We start from the raw sequence: 25,617 nt of genomic DNA, 5'->3' as shown, positions 1-25,617 counted from the left end.
CAGCCCTATCCTGTTACTCTACTCCCAATGCAAGACTTTCTAGCCAGAAGAAACAGCCTCCTAGCATCAGCCATATCAAGCCACCTTAGAAACTTATAGCCTCCAAACCATAGTGCACCAGCCAATGCAAGATAAGCCTGCCAACAAATATTCTAATCAAAGGCCTTGTACTGCGAACTTCAACATTCAGTAATGAACCACTGTTGTATTTCCTCCTGCATTTTCTGGAGCACCAAAGAAAATTTACCTTCCAAGACAGAGAGCAGATTCAGAGGGTTGGGTGGGAGGGACAGGAGTCAGGGCTGGTGGATCAGGGCCAGGGAGGAGAGGGTCAGCAATAAAGATTGAGGCCAGGAGGGGATAGGTTGGCTTTCAGGTTTGGGGCCTGGGGCAGGGAGCTCGGTTGGGTTGTCGATCAGGATTGGAGGGTTGGGCTCCAGGATATCAAGGGCTTGAGGCTTGAGCTGATTGGTGGGGAAAGAGAAAATGTGGAGGTCAAGGGGTGAGATTAGTGGGTGGAGGTGAGCTGAAGGATAGAACATAATCACACTGGGGTCCAAGTCCAATACGGTGCAGTGAAAATATAGTTGACCCTCCCAAGACAGTGTGGTTTAATTTCCCTGGCAATGCTCCAGAAAGAGTGTTCCATGGGACACTGACACTGTTTGATATGTGCCTGTTGCTGAAACTGGAACAGTCATGGAAGAGTGAAAAATAGATAGAAGAGTCCAGCTGAATTTCCAGACTGACACAAAATGATCCAGAAATGAGTCATTTTACCCTATAAAAATTCAATTTTCAGTCACGTAATCCTGAAATAAGCAATGTGATGTGATCAAATGTCTAAGCCATTATTAAATGATTCAATGAGTTCTCCTCACATTCTTCTAATTCCTAGAGCACAGGTCCAGTCCGCTCATCGCAGGAATCGACTGAGTGAATCATTGCTGCACTAAATCCAAGTCAACATGCCGTCCTTAGCCACAATGTTCTGAGTGCACCTCACCAAGGCTATAAATAATTGCTCCAAGGGTGATGTAAATAGGGACTTTTTGTTTCACACAGTGAGTAGGTAGGTATGCACAATCTGGAAGTATGGTGGATATTGATGGTGGCTTTCAAATATTTGGAAGGAAAGAAGGAAAGAGTTGGTGAAATGGAATGAGTGGATTATTCTACAAAGAGCAAGTATAGTCTTGATGAGTCAAATGGTCTCCTTCTGTGCTTTAATAATTTTGATTCTAAATGAAGTGAGGTTTCTTTAATCTTTTCCAATCCTTTTCCAATAAAAGCTAACAATCATTTACGTTTCTAGTTGTTTGCTGCCCTTACAGGTTTTTGCAGCTTCCCTCCACAAGACATCAAAATTCATCTAATATTTGATAGTTACTCACCATTTTTAAAAAAAAGCACCTAGAAATTGGATCTGATGTTTTGCTCAGCATTGTGTTACCTGGGGCAAATATCCAGGAGAAATTGTGACCTTTGCGAAATTGGAGTGGTTAATTCCTCTCTGGACCCATGCTAGCATACTTCCCCTCTGCTGCATCAGAAGTGCATGCAATGATATCCCCATGTAGGTAATGCACCTTTCACCATGCTGCCTCTAACTGAAACTGGATCTCCCACATCAGGACAACAACTGTCATGTGACAGTCACAAAAAAGGTGTGAAACCTGCTGAGATCACCAATGGGAAACGAATTAATGGATCTCCATTCTGACCTTAATGTTTCGATCTTCTGATACTCACATCCTGAAAGTCAAGATATATGTACAGTTATTTTCCTCTTGCTCCATCATTGTCTGTTGCCTTTTTAGTTGAAGCCCCTCAATGCATCATGCTGCGTGTTCTACCTCACTGACCACTGGTCGGTGCTGAGGGGACTCAAGTGACACGTGACTCCATCAGTGAGAGGTAAGAGTGGCCACACACAGTGAAGATCTCATTTTCCCTCACCTCCATGGCAGCTTTTTATGCAGCTGCTCTTTGCCTGGCATGGAAAGAGGTTCTTTAGGATCTGATGAGACTTCCCAGCAATCAGCTTGCGGGCAACATAGCAGAAATGAGCTTCTCATGTGGTACCCGCTGGGAAATGCACATCTTGAGACTTAACACTTGTTTGAGTTAGGGAATACGAGAGTGAACTTTCAAGGCACTTTTCTAACAACTTAGTGAATTTATTAAGGCATCAGTGAACTGGCACAAGGCACCCCCCTTAAATGGGTCTGATCCAATTTCAAGACAATTGTATTTTTCTTTGCACTACTAAGTATCCTCACATTTCCCCTCATTATACTTCACCCAATCCATTTCCTCAACCTTTGTCTTCCTCATAATTCAGTTCCCTATCTTGTGTATCCTCAGATAATTCAGATGCATAGCATGCAAATTATCTTTAATCTAAATTATTCATACGGATTGTGAAAAGCCGAAGGCCCAGTGCTGATCTGTGTGGGAATCCACCAGTAACAGTCTGTAACTTGAAAATGACCCATTTATTCCAGCTCTGTTTTATCAAATCCTCTCTCAGGAGTTCCTAGCTAACATTCCCAAACTGTAACTTCAGATCTCCTGGTACCAATTAGGGACTCCTATAAATTAGCCTGCCGTCTTCGGTCAGTGATCAGGAGTCATGATTAGTGAACTGGAGTCCCTTGATCATGATCCAGGGTATCTGAACAATGATCTGAAGAGTTCTCAAATTCTGCAAACTTATGTCCCAGGAGAGCGATGTGAGTAGTGCCCTAGTATTTCTAGATAGTGATCCTGAGTCTCTAGGTAGTGAACTGGTGTCCCTGGACAGAGATCTGCAGTCCCTGAAAGGCAAACTGGTGTTGCCAAGTATTGATCTGGTGTTTCCTGATAGTGATCTTGTGTCTCAGGATAATGATCTGCTGGATCTGGACAGTGATCTTAAATCTCCTGATACTGACTATACAATATTACCCAGACTTCACAACATTAGTATCCCATTGTGCAGATAAAAGGAGCTTAATTGCTCCTTAATGGCTACATCATTTCACCCTATCATGGAAATTCTCTTTGTTCTACCCACTGCCCTCCCTGCACTCACTGCTACCTAGACTAACTTGTTTTCTCGCTTTTGCAGTTCTGATGAAGGGTTTTGACCTGAAACAATAACTGCTTCTCTTTCCACGGATGCTGCCTGAATTTTTCCAGCATTTTCTGTTTTTATTTCAGACTTCCAGTATCTCCAGTTTTTTTCTGACTTTTGCGATCTTGAGTCCTGATAGTGATCTATTATCTCTGAATAGTGATCTGTTGTCACTCAATAGTGATGTTGAGTCTCTGGATAGTAATCTGGTGTCTCTTGGTATTGCATAGGAATCGGTGGATAGCAATGAAGAGTCTGAAGAGTGATCTGGAATCAGCAGAAAGTCAGATCTCTCCCTTGTCATCCAATACTACTGAGGGCATTTGTAACACTCAATTTCCACCATGCTGAGCAGATTCCGGGATCTTCCTGACCAGCATGTGTCAATAGCACACCAGCCAGTGCCTTTATTTACTCATGTTTTGAAGAAACTTGTTGTCTTTAAGAGGAACCCAAATGATAAGACCACTCCTTTCAGACTTGAAACATAATCTGGAATGTTTAGTTACAATATAAGTACCTCTTGTTCTCCCATTACAAATTACCTTCCCATCTCACACACTCACACACTACAAGTCATTACTATTTATTCGGCAATATATCATCATGAAATTTTAAATACTCCGTTTCTCCCTTCAGTGCAGAGCTCTGCCAGAACCAGAGCCAGAACTTTAGGTGTTGAGTGAGGAGATAACGAGAGCAACCCTACACCTGGGAGACAATAGGAAAGGCAGAGAGAATGCAGGCAACAGCAAACGGGTTGAAATTGCAGAACAAGACAGAACACTTGCCAGTCGATCATTGTGTGGGATCCAATGGGAGGTTTAAATCAATCATTAGTATGAGCTGTGTGAATTCTGACCCTGTTGTAACCTTTATAATTCAGCACTTCAGCATTAATTGAATTTTCTGCAAACTGGATATAAGTGAACATGCTGTCACTCAATCATATCTCCAGGAACAGGTTTTGAGCATTTTGTATCCCAGCATCGGCTAAACCCTGTTCCTTTTTATATAGACCAGAAGTGACAGGTGGAATTCCCACCAAGTTCCTCCCTAAGCTATTTTACCACAAGCATCCTGTTAATATCTGCATTTTAACAGCAGACAACAATGTACAAACCTGCTCAGCCATTGTCTACTTTTATGCGGTTAATAATTCCTCAAACACTTAGTCTTAAATCTAAGATGACTCCAGCTTCTGATCAATGTTACTGGAAGGATTTGATGTTTATGCCTGTAACCACTTCCCCTCTGTCCCCTTTCCCCTTTTCTCTCTCTTCTTGATCCAACCGGCCTCCATCACCCTATCTCTTTTCCCTCCCCTATTCTCTCCCTTCGAATCTGCCCATCACCCACACACTCCTCCCACTGGTTCCCCGCCCTACCACCCTCCCTCTATTCCATGCTCCACTGTCCTCTCTCATCAGATTCCACCTTCTTCAGCCCTTTTGTCACTTTCACCCATCACCTCCCAGCTTTTGACATCATTCCTGCTCTCCTATCCTTCATCTGCCCATCACTGCCCCCTCACCTGGATCCACCTATCACCTGCCAGTTCTTGCTCCACCTCTTCCCTCCACCTTTTTCTACTGGCTATCTCCCCTCTACCTTTCCAGTCCATTTCCCTCCATCGATGCTGCCTGACCTGCTGAGTTTCTCCAGTGCTTTGTGTGTTACACATTCATGTATAATTCCTTTGCTCTTTTCACAGATGATTTAACCTATTTACTTAAACTTGGCAGAAGTCTTCATTAAAATAATGGATGATGTAATTATTCAAAAGGTATATCAAGGGTTGTTATGAATAGAATCAATAATTGACTTGCTGTCTATCGAAGTCAAACCCTTTTAGAAATGTTGCAAATAAAGAGAACCTTCTATCCTTCAGAAAAAAACTCATCATCTTAATGCAGTGAGAAAAGGCATTGGGGTTCTAAACAAAGTAAAACACAACAGCTGTATTTTTGATACAAAAGATCTTTTATTCCAATCACAATATACAAAATGGTGCAGTGTACATGATGTGCTCCTTCACCGTCATTCTGAAAAGAAAACACCCCAAAACTGGTGTTTCTACTGTGACCTCACTCATTGCCAGTGATACCACAAGATCCTCTCCTGGAGCCTTCCACAAGCTGCCCATTTCTCTTTACAGTGCTTACATGGAACACTGGAACCTCTCTTTTCTTCCAAAACCTCTCACTCTGAAAACTGTTTCAGACGATTATTTACCTGCACTGGAATGCTGGACAATAATGGCAAAGAAGCTGAAGTAAAAATGATGCAGGTAAAGTGGGAATGGTGGAGTATTGAGAAGCTTAGATCAGGTAAGGTTGCAAAGGTGTGGGGCAAAAGTGCATCAAGGGCATAGGACAAGAGGAGCTCTTGGAAATGGGTCCAGTACTGTCAGGTGTCAGGCTTTCCAAAGGATGGAGGAGTTTAAGGAGATATGTCAGACAGGGCAATGTGAAAACGAGGCAGTGGCACCTAAAAAAGTGGAATTGGTGATATTATGGGATATTGGGACAAACAGGACTGAAAGGCAATGGTTGGTAAACCAGAAGATAGTGTGCAAAAAGAAATGACCAACACCACTGGATGAGGGAGAACCTGTACAAAACTGCCTACCATTTGAAGAGCAAGAAAAATAACTTACATATACTTGGTTACTTTCACCCAAGGACATTCCAAGACTATCGAGAATATTGATATTACTCTTCACAGCCAATAAATTACTTTTGAATCACTGTTGCTGTTTGGGAACTGTGGTAGGGAAAATGTGACTTGAATTTCAGAGTAATCACTTCCATGTTAATAGCAAACTAATCTAACTACTTACAGAGATTTAAGCAGTTACAATCACCATAGCAACCCTTGCAATGACACTTGGATATGTGTGTTTACACACTGCCCTGAGGAATGGCAATTATGTTAAGATCATTAAGGTTACAGAGAACTGGCACAGGTTCAAGAGATCTTTATGGAATTATAGAAATTTGTGGCACTGAATGAGGCCATTTGGCTACTTGCCCATTCTGGCTGAGAAAGACCTCTCCAGTGCAATCCCACTTCTCAAGTCTCAGTTTGTAGGATCATAATGTACAGCTCATCAAGTCAGCTGTGGAGTATTCCTCTCAGATTCATCTACCCTCAAAAATTCATCTCCATTCTACATCTGCTACATGATGGCATGCAAGCCCTAATTCTAAGCAACAGGTCCACCAAAGATCAGGGTCAAGCCTGACTTTGTCATTGCTCCAACTCTCTATTCAATTTTTTTCTGTCACAAGTTACACCTCACCTTCAACAAGGTTCCTGCTGGAATGGATGTATGGGAAACTGTTCAACCTACGTCACCTTCATTCCAGAGCCAAGATCATTCCAACCTCAGTCATTGAGCTGCAATGCACTGACAACACTTGCACATATACATTTCAGAGGCCAAGCTTCAATATACTGAAGCAATCCAGAGTATGGACATTATACTTACCATCCTCTACCAACACTGCCCCTGACAATAAAGGTCCATGAAGAAACAATGGAAAATGTGAACTGCTTCCCAGATCTCAGGAACCACCACTCTGCAAGGGGAGACACTGATGAAAGAATTCACTACAGTTTCCACTGCACCAGCAGAACTTTTGGGTTTCTGAGGAAAAGAGTGATCAAAGCTCTAGACCTCAAACCTGGGGCAAAGCTCATGCTCTACTAGGTAACAGTGATACCCACTCTCTTGTACGCTTCACAAACATGGTCTACCTACAACAGCAGCTCAAAGTACTAGAGGGAAACCAACAATGCCATTTCTGCAAAAGTTCTCTTAAGTCCACAGACAGAATAAGTAATATCAGCGTCCTCTTCCAGGCCAATATCTCCAGCTTCCCATAACAATGCTCAGTGAGCTTTGAATGAATGGGCTACGTCACCAGTCTGAGTGTTTCTCATCTCCTTCTGACAATAAGAGATTATCAGAAGGAGGTGAGAAACACTTAAAGGCTGTTCTCAAAGGTTCCTTGAAAATTCTGATTCAATTGGAGAGTGAAAACATTTCTTAACTTTCTAACACTTCAAATTTATTGACCTCCATTAGGTGAAATGGCTCTCTCATGTCATTCTTTGTATAAGCCCCATGTTATTTTAGATAATCAATTAAAATTCCCCTTGGCTTCCTTGATTCCAAACAACCCTAGGCTGTCAAATCTTCCCTCATGGCTGATTTTTATCCAGCTTATAAATCAAGACCATATCATTTGTGGGGCTGGATGGTAATTAAATCAACATTTTCCAGTTGGCAGTGAGGATTCCAGGAAGTAGATGCTTCATTAATTTTCTCAGGGATTTTCTGCTTCACTACTGCAAAGGCTTTTGCACATAAATGGGGATTTTACCAAATACACATTGAAATTGTAGGAACAGAGTGGGGAAAGCCTGTTTCGTCTGCATTAGGCTCAGAGACAGTGTCAATTCTCTGCCAGTTTGAGTGGCAGGAGTCATGTGACATGTAGATGCTCTGATAAAGTTGCATTCGGTCAGGTGCCCAAAGCCAGAACTGATTTTCTTCCATTTTCTGACATTTCTATGTTTGAAACATCTGGTGAAACATCCCAGTTTTGTAACCATTTGACAGCAAGAATTTTCTATGCACTGATGAACGACCTTGACTTCAGACCTCAAAAGAATATGTTCTCGACAAAAAAAAAGCCCTATGCTACTTGTGCCTTAAAGATCTTCATAGCCTAGAATAATCAAGCAAAATTCCAGAAAAGTCAACCAGCCACACAGCTTTACCATCCATACCATTTACTTGGACTGCTGCCTTCTCCCTAGCCCCAGAACTTCCCAGCCCTTCCTTTGCACAGATGAACGTTTTGACCCATAAACACCTGAGGATCAGTCAGCAACATAATATTTTCCCTAATCAAATGTTCAAACTTTGTTTTGTGAGAGTTAATTAGCAAGGCATCAGCTGATTGCAAAAAGGCTGAGCGTTGTATCCAATACTTGGAGGGGGGGAGAAGTGTTTTTTTTAGGTAAGGTTTCTTAATGGATTCCCGAAAATGTTTTCTGAAGTTCAGCTTTGCTTCAGTGTAATACATGTTTGTCTAATTTGAATGGAGAAGCTTCTGGCCACTGTTTGTAAGGAGTTTGTACGTTCTCCCCGTGTCTGCGTGCGTTTCCTCCAGGTGCTCTGGTTTCCTCCCACATTCCAAAGACATACGGGTTAGGAAGTTGTGGGCATGCTATTTTGGCGCCGGAAGTATGGCGACACTTGCGGGTTGCCCCCAGAACACTCTACACAAAAGATGTATTTCACTGTGTGTTTTGATGTACACGTGACTAATAAAGATATCTTATCTTAGTGGCAAGTCTGCATTAAAATCTATCTGCCATTCCTTCATCAGTGAGGTAACCAAAAAAAAAGGATTTGAGGACATCAAGGAACAGCTCATGCACAAAAGATCTGAGAAGCAATGAGCTATGTAATCAACCGTTCGACACAAACTATCCAATCAATATAATCGGCTTGGTGCCAGATTTGATAATTGGAGACACTGAAAAAATGGGACACCAAAGAAATAAATGGCAAACTACCCATTTGACTGAAAACAGACAGTCCTACTGTTTTAGGTACTTCCAATATTTATGAAGGCTATTTATCTCCCTGATATTTGTTAGCTTGATGTCAGCAACAAATGTCAGAAACATATGAGGGTGCACTCACTTAGCAATAATACTACAATCAAATGGCACCCATAATACACCATCATGGATGTGTTACTGCTTCCAGAGAAGCTTCTCCATTCAAAAACCTCGGCATCTTCCATTTCTTTCCACCCTATTCCAAGGTTCATTTCCTATTTGTTCCATGATGCTTAACTACTCCTAAGCCAGATCACCAAATAGCACCTAAAAATCTAAATCTATTATATTTCCCTGTCAGGTTGGTTCAGTAATTCCCTCCTCAAAGAATTCCAGAGGATTAATGGGTCATAACTTAGTGCTGACTGCTAGCCTCTGCACTCTTTAGTTGAGCAGTGAAAGTATCCTATGAAGTGCACCCAATACTTATAAATTAAATATATCTGCCCTGCAAGTTTAAGTTTATCATTTCTAAATGCTAGATTGCCTTAGTTGATGGCATTCTTGCGGCTGAGTTAGAAAACTATTGGTTAAACCTTCACTCCATTCCTGCGTAAGCAATGTATCTTAACACTTCTCTGCAATACTGTAGGAACTCTACATTGTCGATGATGCTGCCGTTTTGAAGAAATGTTAAGATAAGTCCCCTTTACTCAGCTAGGCATAAAATATTCCACAAGGGTGAGCAGTGGTGTTTCCAGCAAACAACAAACAAAATACATTAGCTGGTAGTTTATATGCTGCTTGAGGAAGTGTAGTTTGTGTAAATTGGCTGGCACAATTGAATAGGATTTGGAAGGGTTGGGGAGCAGTGCTGAAACAACCTGCCCTCAAGGATGGGATCTTGAATACATTAATATCCTGTTTGCTGGGATTCCACAGCCCTTTACTCAAGAGGTAAGGTCATATACAAATCATGTCCGCCATTGGAGAAGTGTCACTGAGATTTAATTACATTCACTTTTCCGTAGGACTCAACCTTTGGATCAGAGGCCAGAATCAGAAACCTGATATCCATATGCTTTAATCCTACACCAGCTGGTACAGAGCTATGGGGCAGCCACATAAATGTAATTGCTTAAATTGTCAATTCCATATTTAAGCTAATACACGTTTGAAACTGGCATTGAACTTAATGAGTGGCTTAATTTTATTAGATTTACATGAACTATCAGATCCTGTGTGACATTTCTCAAAGCAATCTAGTGTGTGGAGCACAGATGTAAGGATTTACTAATCTGGCCCACCTCTTTAATAGTGCTGATCTAAATATGCAAATGCAGGTCAGTGTTGCCTCTTGTAATTTGTTGAAGTCATTCACTAGGGGAATAGTAACTACTTATAACTTTCATGTCAGTGACTTGATTTCTACTTTTTCTTGATATGGTTTTGAATCCAAGTCAGAGTGACATTTACATCTGACATATGCTTCAGCTGCAAGATTTTGGATCATTGCAGGTCAGGCAGCATAATTGATTGTTGGACAATCAAGTGTCAATTAAGAGTTGCAGATAGTCAGTTCCAGCATTAACAATGAACCAGCAATTGCCAAAACAGATGGAAGAGCAGGATTTTTTAAAAGATTTATGCCAAATGTTTCAAGGTCTGCCCGTTTACATGTACACCTCAGATGCATCTTGCTGTGTTCATGCATGAGACAGATACAAAATATAAATCAGAGGCATTACTGTAATCTATTTCCTATCAGACGCACAGCGCCAGTTACAAAATGAACGGTTACTGATTGCCATTTACTCCCAAACACAGGAGGCCACCCTCACACCAGAATGGTTAGTTCAAAGAAACCACCCATTGACGTGTACTCAAGAGGCAATCCCCATCATCAAACTGATTGCCAGAGATTGCATGGAAGAGCTGGGCCTATCCTTTCTTATGATTACCAGAGGCAGACATTTGAGGAAATGGTGTGTTGTTTCACTTAGGATAATGTTCGAGAGTTCTCATCTCAATCTCACCAGCTATTATCCAGAGCAGTTCCAGACCCATTCAGAACTGAACTGTAACAAAGCAATATTAACCCAAGTGGATCTAAGGGACGTCATCCAGTTTCTGACCCATACTCATCTTTTGTCTGAAGAAACTCATACCTCTGAGCAAGGTAGGTCAGATTGACCTCCATTTTAGGGCTACACATTTCACTGGCTACGTCACAAAGTAGATAATTAACAAACTTCATCAAGTCTCCTAGATGCTCATTCACTTTCATGACTTTTACAATCTAGATCAGTTAGTGCAGTCCTCCTGGTGGGTAGATAATTTTGTGGCGAATCATCCTCTGGAACTGAAAGTAGAAAATCCACTGTTGTAAAAAGGGAGTTTGAAATATTCATTCATGGCAAATCCTACAATTAGCCACTCATGAAGAGATGTTGTTCATTTAGTCAGACGGTGCCAATCCTTTTGACACCTATTGCTAAGTATCGCAGTAGGTTTCCACCTTCTGTTTTGCAAATATACTCAGGAGCAATCCGAGATCCCAACTTGAAAATCCTTTTCTCCTCCACTGACCCTCCCTCAAAGAATGTCTTCCATGTAATCACTCATTCTCTTCTTCCCTTCCTTTTCTGACAAGTTATCTTCGATGTGGTTTTGTTTACAATGTGTTATTCTGTTGTTCCCCCATCTGCAATGATTTGCACAGAGCAATATTTGGAAGGTCTGTCCATGCTCCTATCGGTAGGGAGGTTGCTTCTGCACCGGGTACTCCCTCTGAATCTTAAATGGCCTAGGGGTCCATATAGGAAGCTGGCCAAGCAAACGCAGGCCAGAGCGAAGTGCGTGGGGCGTGAATGGAGTGTTAGACTGTGAAGCTGCAGGTTGGTGCTCACGCAAGCTGAGTGGAGGCAGGTTCTTGCTCTGAGGAACAGGCGAAGGTGCAGGGAATGGACTCGCGGTCTCTGGGGTCAGGATGACAGTGGGCTTGAAGCCCTGACGCTGATGCAGGATGTGGCCCACAGGTCCATTTCTCAGGTTGGGAGGAAGATTGTGGGAGGCCGCTCGCTGCTCTGTCCTCTGTTGCACTACCTGCTGCTGACTCCGTTTGTCCTTCTTAATCAGCTCTTGCAGCTTCTCCATTTGAGTTTTTCTCACGTGGCAAAGTTTTCTCGTCCTGTGGAACTTCTGCAGGAAGCTCTCCAATGACACCTTACCAGCCAAGAACGTGTCAGTGATTTCCTATAAAGAAAAATAATCTCATTACATACTTTGATCCTGAAGTTGAGTGGAGCAAGAAAGGCCCCAAACACAAACACTATGCTCCGCAGAAAAAGTTTCTATGGGCTCTCCCCCCAAGCCTGTGGAAGATCTGGGAGCCAGAGAGAGGTCAGGTTCTAATACTGTACCAGAATTTTGCAGTACAACAGAGTATAACTGGATTCAATACAAACTGACAGATGTCTCAGCAAGTCTCCTCTGAAGACATGCCAATGAAAGGTCAGGATCATCAGTGTGAAGCTAATAAGCTCAGTGTACAGGCTACCACCAGGTCAAAGTGTAACAGCTGAGTTAAGTGCACTGTTAGTGCTGCTATGATGCTGCTACACTTTCTGGCAGTGAAATCCCTTTCTATGCATTGCCACTGGGGTGCAGTCAGGATGCAGCCTTGTTGCATATGACTACAAATAAACCAAGCGCTGCAAAATGTTTTACTGTCTGGAGAATACACCTTTTGCTTCACTGGATCTGCACATCACTGGCATTTTACATTATCGGCCCTGAACTGCGCGGCAGTTAAGACTCAGACCACATCATTGGGTCTGGAGTCACATATAGTCAGAGATGGGCAGATATGGCAGATTTCCTTCCCTGAAAGGCATGAGTGAACCTAGTGGGGTTTTACAATGGGAGCTTTTTGTTACTGTTACTGATGCTAGCTTTTTTATTCCAAGTTTAATTTATTAACTAAGTTTGAATTCTTCAGCTGTCATGGTGAGATTTAAGCAGATCATTAATTGAGGCCTCTGCGTTGCTCGTCTGGGAACACGTGTTACCACCTCTCTCAGTATCTCTCTGCCTGTAAGTCTTTCGGATGTATTAGTGGACACAGTAACACTTAAGGCCTATAATTTTTCTTTACTTCAAGTGCTTATCCAATTCCTTTTTGAAAGTCACAACAGAATTGCATTGTTATCTTAAAAAATGCTTCCTCATACCTTTGGTCTTTTAAATCTGTATCTTTTGGTCTTTGACCCCTCCACTAATGGGAACAATTTTTCTCCATTTATCGTATGTAAATCTGTCAAGATTTTGTACATCAAATTTCCTCTCATCTTCTGAGCTCCAGTGGAAACAATCCAAGATTCCCCATCCTCTCCTGATAATTGAAATCTCTCATTTTAGCAAATCTTTTCTAAAGATTCTCTAAGGCCTAAAATGCAAAGAGTGTAATGTAATACTCTGATCAATGTTTATAGAGGTTCAACCAAATCCCTTTGTTTTATACTCTCTGTTTCTGTTTGTGAAACCCAGGATCCCACAAGCTTTCTTAAACCACCCTGCCACATTCAATGATTTAGACATGCATACACCCACATCTGTCAGATCCTGCACCGTCTTTTTAAGAATTTGACCACCTAGTCTACATTGCATCACCTCATTCTTCCTGTCGAAATGTGCTACTATGAACATCCGCATAAAATCTGCTACAATCTATGAGACTGTTTTCCCACTTTGCACACACGCCCTAGATGTTTATTGAGGAGCACAGGGCAGGGTCAACTGTGGGGTCTATCTTTATGCTGTCCAATGCAGGTCACTTCCATTGGTCACTACCAGGTGGTCAGGACAGTTTTATTCATGTGTTTTTATGTGGCAGTGTGGTCCAACTGAACGACTTTTTAAAAAAATTTTATTTACAGTGTGGTAACAGGCCCTTCTGGCCCAATGAGTCTGCGCCGCCCATTTTAAACCCAAATTAACCTACCTGTACATCTTTACCATTGCAGATAGCAATTCAGAGTCAACTGGACTGAATAGGCAGATCGGCTAAGAACAAAGGATTTCCCAAAAGAAACTGGTTTAACAATGCCACATCCCCCACACTTGAATTTTAACTCTGCATTAAATGTTAAAGGTTGTCTGGTAGATGTCCGGTTTACTGGAGCATTGTTCAGCTTTTGCTTTGTTTCAGACAGCAACTCATGATGCATTCAAGCAAGTTGGGGGAGGGAAAAACATTTCCTGTGTAAACATGGTGCAAGAAATAAATTGCGTTACATGGCTTTGTTTAGAAATGCTCTGCAGTCAGGCAACCCATGTGACTTCTGGTGCAGAACAGCACTCAGGTACAGAGTGGGTTTGTGTGGACCACAGCTTCCTGAGGTAATGAAGCACCAGCTGCCTATCTCCATCCTCCTCAAGTCATTAGATGCTTGTGTTTCTGTACCGACAGTGAAATGTTGCTAGTTTTTTAAAAATACTTTCAGAGAACATTCTGCAAGGCTATTGAAAACATATATAGTGGAAATGTATTCATTTCATTCATTACACTCCAATTTTCATCTTCAGTATTGAGCTTCATCCACCTTAATTTTCAACAGGTTCTTCTGTAGATGATGGAGATATGGACAATGTTTCCTCGGCTTCCTCATGTATCAGGGGACTGATACCTTATATAAGATATGGCTGCCATTTGCAGTGGAGTGGGTTTGTGTGTCTAGCTAGGCTTCTCTGAAGGAAACATAGTGCATCTGTAAATCAAGAGGGGGAAGTAACTAATGCAAAAGCTGGAGTAGGCTTGTGAACATTCTAACTCTAGGCTGCACTGTATTGATAGGGCAAATATTAATGTGGATTGTCATCTTTGCATGTCACATCTGTATAGACTTTAACTGTGTAATGTTCCCATAAAGGCATTAAAACATGAAAAGGCAATGGTTTATTTATTAGGTAGCAGACTTAAACTAGTTACATGTTAAAACTTTAAGCTATCAGACTGATTGCCAATGACATTGTTACATTGTTGAGAAGCAGGCATTCCACACAGCACTCATGTCCATTAAGGATCAGTGTATGGGCACAGAGAACAGGGAGGCCCTGATTAAAGATGCATTACAAGCTGTATGATACAAAATGTTTGAAAACTCCTTTTGCCATTTTTAAAACTTCAAACATTTATGGGCCTTACGAATTTTAACCAAGCTTCATGTTTGCTTATTGAACTTTCACAATACATAAATAATTATTCAGCTTGTTAAACAATTAAGGAACTCTCTGCTTGTCTAAGTTAGAGAAACTGAGGCAAATACAACAACCAGCAGTAGCTATGGCCTAGAGCAGAGTGGGGACAAGGGAAATTCTGGATTGCGTAATTGTACAGCTCTATCATTGTGTGACTGATTGGCAGCAATATTAAATTCTAAGTGTGCTGAAAATGGAAAATACCTGTGCTTTCCTGAGGGGTAAAGGGGCATCATGCCAAAGAAAAATGTTAGGAATGGTGAAATAAAGCTTGGTTAAGGAATGGATTTAAAGGAGAATCTCAAAGTAGGAAAGAATTAGAGAAGCAAGCGGCTTTAGGAAGAGAGCCACAAGGTATGTGACTTGATGGCACAGTTGACAGTGGGATGAAGAGAGGGAGATACGCACAATACCCAAAGATTGAAGAATTGGGATTAGATTGTAGGGTTGGAGTAGGTGACAGAAGCAGGTGGAGGAAGGCCATAAAGGGATTATAAAAAATATAGGTGGCATCATTTACATTTAAAGTATTGGGGGAATTGGGTCTTTACGTTTGTAAGGGTACAGTTGACAGGCTAGTGAAATTGTGGTCAACCGGTGGATGATGGTGGATAACCAGTCTGACAACACATAGATAGTGGAGGGGTTGGAGTGGTAGGACTGCCTGATATCAATTCCATGTGGAGGGACACCTGTGGATGATTTCAATGAGGAAAAGTATGTCGCTAAAGAAGAGGAGGTGCGTGGGAACTTCTTCCCACAGAGGGTGGTCAACCCCTCTGGAATTCTGTACCCCAAGGGGTTGCGGAGGCTGGATCATTGGAGGTACTTAAAGAGGAGGTAGCTAAATTTTTGAGGAATTGAGGCTCGAGGAATTGAGGGCTATTGGTAACTGGCACAGAAAGGAAGTTGAGGCCTGGGGTAGATCAGCCATGATCATATTGAATGGTGAGGCAGGCTTGAGGGATCATGTGGCCTGTTCTTGCTCCTATTTTGTTCTTGTGTTTGCCTAATGTTTTAATACAATTTTCAGTTTAGACCATAAACCAGAGGGAAACACCAATACTACAGTAATAAAAATATTGTCATGTCTGGAATGCTGCAATTAGTGTAATACAAGTCATAAACAACCTAAACAGATGGTTGAACTCAATTTTACATAATTATAAAGCCTGTTCTGAAAACATGGATAGTTTCTTTGCCCCGTTTAGGTTGTTTAGCTTTATGTGCATTTTGCTTTCAATTTTTTCTGATTTTTTTTATTGAAGAACTTTTAAAATTTTCTTTAATTTACTTCATGCTTTCCTTTAATTCCTGCTTTGCTCTACCCATTGGAGGTGGATGCAATGTTTAAGAAAAATAGTCAACGATGCTAATCTTTGGGCTTTCAAAAGACACCTGTTCCCAGCATGGAAAAACAAACTGCTGGAGGAACTGAGCAGGTCAGGCAGTGTCCGTGGAGGGAAATGGACAGTCGATGTTTCGGGTCGAGACCCCTCACCTGTCCAGTCCAGATGAAGGGTCTTGACCTGAAACATCGACTGTCCATTTCCCTCCACAGATGCTGCCTGACCCGCTGAGTTCTTCCATATCCCAGCACCTGCAGTTTCTTGTGTCTTCACCTGCTCCTACTGGACTAGTTCCGTCCAAACAAGGAAATAATTTGGGGAAACATCCAGTACTAATCTTCCAATTAAATCCAGGACATTAACAAACATGGATGAGGATGAATTCAAAAAAAGTAATTTTATACCAGTACCAGCTTGGCAGGTATCAAGTCAGAAGGTTATTCACAAAGTCTCATGCCAGAATTTGAGTACATCAGGCCAATAATGATGGAGTGCAGCAAGAGTCAAGTGTCAAGAGTCAGCTTATTGAATACCTTTCATAATGTCAAACTCTCTTATAGAAAATATGATGAGGCAAACAGAAATTTGCACCACAGGATCCCATAAACTATGAAGAAAGGCCTGTTAACCAGTTTTTAGTGGTTTTAGGCTGTAGAGTTTTACAGCACAGAAACAGGCCCACTGTGCCCATGCTGACTACCAGGCACCCACACACACTGATCCCATCCTCACATCCTTACCAATTCTTCCCAGATCCTATCACTCACCTACACACTAAGAGCAATTCAAAGTGGCCAATTAACTTACTAGCCCACACATCTTTTTAGGATGTGAGAAGAAACTAAGGTTCCTGGAGGAAACCCATGCATTTATAGGGAGAACATGCATTTCTAGACACCATCAGGGGTCAGGATTGGATCCAGGTTACTAGAGCTGTGAGGCAGCAGGTCTATCAGCTGCAACACTATGCCACCTCTATGGAATAGATCTGTCTCTAAACAAAAAGGGTTGGTTTCATTCACCTGACTAGTAGATGGGATGCTCAGTTATTGTCCTTTAAGCTTACACCCTACACTTTCCAGCTCCTCCAACAGACACTGGAGTATATTTAGCACTCCTGTTGGTAAAGTACAGTAAACTCCCTCCACACCATATTAAAGTATCAGCCTAACTAATGAACAAGTCTTGGTGCCCTTACAATCTTCTTACTTAGAGGCAAAAATGCACTGATTCAAGTTCAAAAGTGATGCTGTTATTTGGACAACTGTTAAAATTAAGTGGGTGTTGGAAATTCCAAAGTACAATTTGAAGGAGAAATTTCCTCCAGTAAACCAGACAATATCTCTCCCTGAACAAAATCTAATGAAACAAAATTAACTGGCTGTATGGATCACTTGTGTGTGAAAACAGCTCCCACATTCATGTATATCATGACAACATAAAGAGAGAACCTAGTTATAACAAAATGTTTTGCGGTGCAAATTCATCCCAGTTAAGCATATGTTTATGTCCTTGCTGGATGGGTGAAGCAGAAGCCTCTTCAGCCACAGCCTCATGCTCTCTCATATCCATTCACCTCATTCAATTATTTTTGAGTGGATTTGGATATCATTCCCTTTGTACTGCTTTGTATATAAATATTCAGTATGCTCTCTCACCCAGAGCAGGTGAGAATTCTGACAACCACACATACCAGCTGTTCTGAGTCCTCCTGGGATTCTGAGATAACCTCTCTCCTGTGCCCAGCTTTGATAGTTTGTTTGAGCAGATTGCCTGTATTTTAAATTTTAATGCACTCAGAACAAGGAAAGTTCAGTTTTCCAGATTTTTGATCTCTTTTTGACTTGATTTTTCTCCTCCAGCTGTTGTACAGGATTCACAATAAGATAAAAGGCTGGTATAGTATGAGCTATTGTATAACCATTAGGGCTTCAAATGGTGGCTCACAATTACAAGATGGCAATGAAGAAAACTCAGGGAGAAAATGTTGAACTTGCAAAACTAACTCTGCTGTTTACTGACATAAGGAAATCAGGAATGATATATCAGACTTGGCACCCAGTCGAGAGTTCGGGCATGGATATGCATGCACAGAACTTTTATTCAGCTTTTCATAGTTCCAGAGTTAGGAGCTGAAGAGAGAGTGACAAAATTAAGTATATTATTGCTGCTAGGGTTACACTAATAATAAATGGAGACATAATGCAGTCCAATCTTGATAAATCTCAACTGGTCAGATAGGAGCCATCAAATAAAATAAAGAAACAAATGATCCTTTTAATACATTATAATCTAAGGACCAAGGGATGTATTAAAATATAAAGACCTTGAGATCTAATTGCTCATAAAAACATGCACAAAAATGGTACTCCGTGTGTTTATGGCCACTTTTCAGGGTGCCATTAGTGCAAGCACTTGTGCCTTCAAGAGGCACAAACCATGACCAGTTCCCCATTACCACATTATCTATAGCGAGTAATCTCAGGAGTCCTATGCACCATGAAGTTAATTCACATCCTGACCACTCCTATATTCCAAAAAGGAGAGAGAAGGAAAGCAGATAATGCAAGATAGTTTGCTGAACATCTGTCAATGGAAAAATGGATTAAATTAAATGCATTATGTCACGGCACATCCAAGGTAATTAGGCTGTCAAAATGGCTTTGTGAGAGGAAATCCTGTTTGACCAATTTATTGGTGCTCTTTGAAGAAGCAACTTGTGCTATGATAAAGGGAACCCAGTGGATATACTATATTCAGATCACCAGATGGCATTCGACAAGGTGTCACATCAAAGATTATTGTGGAAAATAAAAGCTGCTGGTGTAGGAGGTAACATATTAGCATGGATAGAAGACTGACCAACCAACAGGAAACAGAGAGTAGGTATAAATCATTTCCTTAATTACAAGATATAATGAGTGATTGCTACAGAGATCAGTGCAAGGGTCTTAGCGTCATTTTACAAGGACCAAAGATTTGGTTTCTAAGTTCACCGATGGCACCAAGATAGATGGGAAAGTAAGTTGCGACGAGGACATGAGGAGGCAATCGATGGGATAAATGAGGGACATCGATGGGATAAATGAGTGGCAAATGGAGTATTATATGGGAAAATATTAAATTAAGTATTAAATTTTGGCAGGAAAAATTTTAAAAATGACCAAAATGGTGAGCGATTGCAGAGCTTTGAGAAGCAGAGGGATCGGGTGTCCAAGTCCATGCAGGTGCAGCAAGCATCAGGAAAGCTAACGGAGCATTAGGAGATGGAAAACCAAAGCAGGGAGGTTATGTTTCAGTTATATGGAGCACTGGTGAGACAACATTTGGAGTAGTGTGTACATTATTGGTTGTAGTTAAGGAAGGATGTTAATGCATTGGAAGTGGCTGAGAGGTTTACTGCACCATGAGGAAAGATTGGACTGGGGAGGCTTCTATCCACTAGAGTTAGAACAGTGAGAGGGGACTTGATTGAAACATACACGATCCTGAGTGTTCTTGACAGGGTGGATGTGCAGAAGATGCTTCCTCTTGTGAGAGTATCTAGAACTAAGAGTCACTGTTATAAAATAAGGGAGAGATGAGGTGAATTTTTTTCTCCAAGAGGGCCATGAGCTATTCTATCTTTCTTCCTCAAAGGGCATTGGAAGCAGAGTTTTTGAACACTTTTAGGGCAGATTTGGATAGATTCTTGATAAACAAGGGGGCGAAAGATTAGGCAGGTAGAGGGGAATGTGTTTAGCTTACAAAGAGATCAGCCTTGACTTTATCAAATAGTCGAGTAGGCTCAGGGAAACACATGGCTTATTCCTGTTTCTACTTTGTATATTTGTATGCACGCATCTCTTAAAAAAAGTGGTGATTGCTGAATTCAGCCATGGCTGGAAGTCATTATGCAGCTTGGGGAGATATGTGACATATGTTGCAACTGTATAAAACTTTAGTCAGGCCACATTTGGAGTACTATGTGCAGTTCTGGTTGCCAGCTATAAAGAGAATGTGGAGGTTTTGGAGAGGGTACAGAAGAGGCTCACCAGGATGTTGTCTGGATTGGAGTGTACCAGCTATAAGGGGAGGTTGGACAAACTTGGATTGTTTTCGCTGGAGCATCGGAGGCTTAGGGGCGACCTGATAGAAGTGTATAAAATTATGAGAAGCATAGATCAGGCAGATAATCAGAGTCATTATCCCCAGAGTAGAAAGGCAAAATACTTGAGCACATAAGTTTAAGGAGAGAGGGGGGGAAGTTTAAAGGAGATATGCAAGGCAAGTTTTCTTTAACACACATAGAGTGGTAGGTGCCTGAAATGTGCTGCCAGGGGAGATGGTGGAAGCAGATACGACAGCAATGTTTAAGAGGCATTGATAGAAGCACATGAACAGGCAGGGAATGGAGGGATATAGACCATGTCGAGGCAGATGGGATTAATTTAAATTGACATCATGGTCAGCACAAACATCACAGACTGAAGGGCCTGTTTTTGTGCTGTTCAATGTTCTATGAGTTGTGACCACCTCCCAACTCCATGATTTACACAAGCAGAAGCTACTAAAACACCCTCACATTTCTGTGACTATGGAGGCCTCCCAGCCCGGAGCACCCGGGGGACTTGACCAGGGTCAGACTCTGCTCTTGGCAACTCAAATACTCTTCCACCTGAGCAAGGATGACCCATGAAAAGAACTGATGCATCTTCTACTTCACAAGTAAGCAATCCAAGTAGATACAAGGTGGAGCTTGAACTCACAACCTTTTGTGTTAGATTTAAGAGAGGAAGTAATGAAATGTCAGAAAAATCAAAATAACACAAATGTGTTAACCCATTTGATTGAGCAGTATGAAAACAAATTAAACACATTCCCAAGCTAAGGATTTTGGTCTCTGAAGTGTTTAATTTGTTCTCTTCACAGCTCACAATCAGATGGGCTAATAAAAACGGAATGTAATTTAAACTGGCAATTATCTCAGAGGGTCTGTCTACAGACAGAAATAACCTACATAACAACCTTGGTTCTCTCTCTTTTAACATGTTTCGAACATTATGCTTGGGTTAGATTTGAGATTTTTTGCACCTATTAAGGTTTTTTAACATTTGGATACCACTATAATCAAAAATATAAAATACAGACAAAGATGGCTGTTTGAATATTTATGATCCTGTACAACAGAAAATAACTTATTTCCGATTTCCAAGGTTGCAGATTGTGTTGAAGGGTTAAAGTCCATCAGGAAAGGGGATGCAAGGGCTTTAGTTTTGTCAAGCTCTCACCTCAGATTCAACACACACAAAATGCTGGAGGAACTCAGCAGGTCAGGCAGCACCTACGGAGGGAAATAAACAGTCGACGTTTCGGGTCCAGTCCTTTCATCAGAACTGGAAAGGAAGAGGGCAGAAGCCAGAATAAAAGAGTGTGGGGAGGGGGAGGAACACAGGATGGCAGGTGATAGGTCAGTCCAGATGAGGGGGAAAGGTAGGAGGGTGAGGGAGGGGGGATGAAAGGGAGTGATGTAAGAAGCTTGAAGATGATTGGAATAGGTAACAGGAGTGGTGAAGTTGAGACGGTTAATGTCCCGTTGGCAGTTAGAGATGAAAAGACCCAGAGCACATTTTCCCCTCCACCACCCTCTCCGCTTTCAGCAGCAATTGCTCTCTCCATGACTCCCTTGTCCACTCGTCCCTCCCCACCAATGACCCTCCCGGCACTTATCCCTGCAACTGTGCAAAGTGCTACACCTACCCCTACCCCTATACCTCCTCCCTCACCACCACTCAGGGCCCTAGACAGTCCTTCCAGGCGAGGCAGCACTTCACCTGTGAATCCAAGGGTGTTATTTATTGCATCCGGTGCTCCCTCCTCTACACTGGGGAGACCCGACGCAAATTGGGTGACCACTTCGTCGAGCATCTTCTGTCTGACCACCACAACAGCCAGGATCTCCCAGTGGCCACCCACTTCGATTGCACTTCCCATTCCCACACTGACATGTCTATCCACGGTCTCCTGTACTGCCACGTTGAGGCCAGATGCAGGTTAGAGGAGCCACACCTCATATTCTGCCTTGGTGGTCTCCAACCTGACGGCTTCTACATCAATTTCTCTAACTTCTGTAACCCCTCCCCTCTTTCTGCCCCTCCCCCACCTTTTGTTCTCCCTCATTCCTGTGGCCCCCTCATCCCTTCTCTTTCCCCTCCCCACCCTCACGAACTGTCCATCTATTCCCCACCTCCTTCCCTTTAATCCATGGTCCACTGCCCTCTCCTACCGAATTCCTCCTTCTTCAGCCCTTTGCCACTTCTACCTATCACCTCTCAGCTTCATACATCACTCCCTTTCATCCCCCCTCCCCCACCCACCAACCTTCCCCGTCTCACCTGGACTCATCTGTCACCCGCCATCCTGTGCTCCTCCCCCTCCCCCCACCCTTTTATTCTGGCTTCTGCCCTCTTCCTTTCCAGTCCTGATGAAACGTTGACTGTTTACTTCCCTCCATAGATGCTGCCTGACCTGCTGAGTTCCTCCAGCGTTTTGTGTGTGTTGCTCCAGATTCCAGCGTCTGCAGAATCTCTTGTGTCTCACCTCAGATTCCTCTTCCTTTTTGACCATGTCTCTTCGCAGGAGTTCCAGTGCAGACTTGGGGCTGTGTCTCTCCAGGTAAGCGGCTGTGGAGACAGAAACCACACCGAGTCAGTAGATCACAGCAGGAATTATAGTCCTTACATTAAGAAACATCACCTACTTACCCCCTGACAATCCTCCAGAATACTCATAATCTTACTGGATCAGGCACAAAATTATGTATTCACACTGTGGCATTTTCTCCACTTTGAAAGACTAAGTATAACCACAGTGTAAAAGGTCACTAAGATAATTCTTCACCTGAAAAATCTCCGAACTTTACAATTAGGTTTCATTTAACAATCACTAGTGAGGACTGAGGATGGTGTGATTTAGCAAAGGCATATTGGATAGAGATAGGTAACTATCCATAACAGTGCAGGAAGCCTCAGACAGAGAAGTCAGAGTGGGGTTGGGATGAGGAATTATTGGCTGGTAACAGAAGCTCAGGGTCTGAATGCAAGAGGTCCACAAAGTGATCACCCAATCTGCGTTTGGTTTCTTGATCGTAGAGGAGTCACATTGTGAACACCAAATGCCATCCACTCGATCGTTAGAAGTGCAAGTGAATTGCCATCTTACCTGGAAAGACTGTTTGAGTCCCTGGCAAGGGAAGAGGTGAAAGGAGAGTTAGTGAGCTTCCAGTGGCCTGCCACTTTAATTCACCATCCCATCCTCACTCTGGACCTTTGTCTGTGGCCTTTTGCACTGTTACAATGAAGCCCAATGCAAGCTTGAGGAACAACACCTCAGCTTTTGCCCGGGCATTTTGCTGCCTGCACGGCTCAATATCGAATTCTCCAACTTTGGATAACTTGCTCTTCCTTCCTCCTTGTCTCAGTACTGGCCACTTTTCCCGCCATCCCCTTTTTTCCTTTCTCTTTCCTTTCTATAGTCTATTACACAGACTTTACAACGTTAGGGGCACATTGAACAAAGGAGCTAACTGCCCTGTAACGAACTACAGTATTTCACCCCATCAGAGAAATTCCCTTTGTTCCACCCACTACCTGAAATGTTAAGTTTCTCTTTCCATTGATGCTGCCTGACCTGGTGAGTTTACCCATCATTGTTCCAGCATATTTCAGATTTCCAGTGTGTGTAGTTTTTTTGATTTCCAAAAAATGCTCATGCTCAGTGTGTGTAAATGAGGAAAAGGTTGTGATTGGCACCTCTTCAGTACTTGAATCTTTCCACAAGTGTATGCATGAATAAATTGACAAGTCTTCTGTGCTGTACCATTTCAGTGCATGTTTTTATGTGTGAATGAACCTCTAAGCCGTCGGGTCGTCGCCAAGGTCTGAGCTGTGAACCCATTTAAGGACAATAAACTGCCCACCATTCATGCTGTCCTCATCCCCATGATAGATGGTGCGGATTAACAATGTAACAATTGAAGCAGGCAATTGTTTGACAACACAGAGGAAGGAATCAGAACAATCAAACAGCACTGAATATGATTCACTATATTAACACTAACGATGTGTTAGATAACTCTGTTGAAAGGGCAAAACATTTATCAATCAGTGCTTCTTCACATTCTTAAATGTATGAAAAAAGCTGCAAAACCATTGAATTGTTTTTGAAGTACACCTTCTGCTATCACATATGCAAAATTTAGTCAAAGTGCAAACAAAGTCCCACAAATTAATTATTAAACAAATCTACTGGAGTGGGTTACATTAAGAGAAACAGTGTAGGTCTGAAGAGACTGCTTTGGTACTTTGGCACTTTGTAGTAGTATACAGTCTGGGTGTCCAATCCCGGGAAGGTTATTATTGTTTGACAGGGATTATGGTGATTCTGGATACGACATACAAGTTCCAAGGGAACTAAGGAAATTGGGTTTGTTTTTCTTGGAAAAGAAGACTTCAATGTGATCCTTATTTGAGGTTTTGAAAAACTGATCAAGGCAAATTATTCATAATGACAAATAGCCAAATCCCAATACACAGGCTCAAACAAACGGAAATTTGAGGAGTACAGGAATATATTCACCCAAAGGTTTAACAATTAAAAGAATTAACATGCCTGCTGCACCATTCAATCCTCTGATATTAAATCCTCAGCACCTAGTCCATCCGCACTGTCTGCTCCTTTCCATCCTCTGATCTGATAACTAGTCATGACACGTTCTTGATACTTGTGATTATTAGATTATCCTTATTCTCTGTTCCCTCCACTCTACCATCAGCAGACGTTCAGTATTTTTAGTTACTTGAGCAGCTGGCAAAGAATTTTAACAATATGAAGCGACCCATTAGAAAAACAGCCATTCCAAAACTGAAACTGCAGAACGGCATGAGAGATTATCTTCAGACTGCTGTCTGTGTGAACAGCTCTATGAGCCTGATGCTCTGTATTTGGAGGTGCCCCATGACTACAGCTGAGACTGGAGCAGATGGGAGTAACTATAACGCAGGAGACAGTAATGAGGAGATAATGAGGATGTGCTTGTGCAGTCGCTCTGTAATGCACAGGGGAAATCCTATGAAGTGGCCACAAAATGAGCACCACCATGACTGCCATCTGCTTCTCCGACCTCACCCATCTGCTGCACGGCACCCTCTGCATACCTCATGTAACCTCTGCAGTCACGTGTTCTTGTTCCAACAAGCTTCCAATGTCTCTCCATGCCAAACAATCAAATCAGTACGGGCTTGATGCCAGTGTCAGCACTCCCCCCTTGGC

The 25,617-nt window shown here is 42.2% G+C and overlaps 1 protein-coding gene across 1 annotated transcript in view; it reads right to left on the bottom strand.

Annotated features, from left to right (window-relative positions):
* Positions 1 to 11,452: 11,452 nt before the first annotated feature.
* Positions 11,453 to 25,617, bottom strand: part of vps37d (VPS37D subunit of ESCRT-I) — a 29,577-nt gene continuing 15,412 nt past the window's right edge. The window contains exons 3-4 of the mRNA XM_052035964.1: positions 22,888 to 22,970; positions 11,453 to 11,956 (exon numbers count right to left, since the gene is read on the bottom strand). Of these exons, the coding sequence (XP_051891924.1) occupies positions 11,453 to 11,956; positions 22,888 to 22,970 (587 nt within the window). The remainder of the gene's footprint in view (positions 11,957 to 22,887; positions 22,971 to 25,617) is intronic.

This window comes from Pristis pectinata, chromosome 21, assembly GCF_009764475.1.
Source record: "Pristis pectinata isolate sPriPec2 chromosome 21, sPriPec2.1.pri, whole genome shotgun sequence".
Lineage (NCBI taxonomy): Eukaryota > Metazoa > Chordata > Chondrichthyes > Rhinopristiformes > Pristidae > Pristis > Pristis pectinata.
Note: the sequence above shows the minus strand (reverse complement) of the source record. Positions and strands in the feature narration are given on the sequence as shown.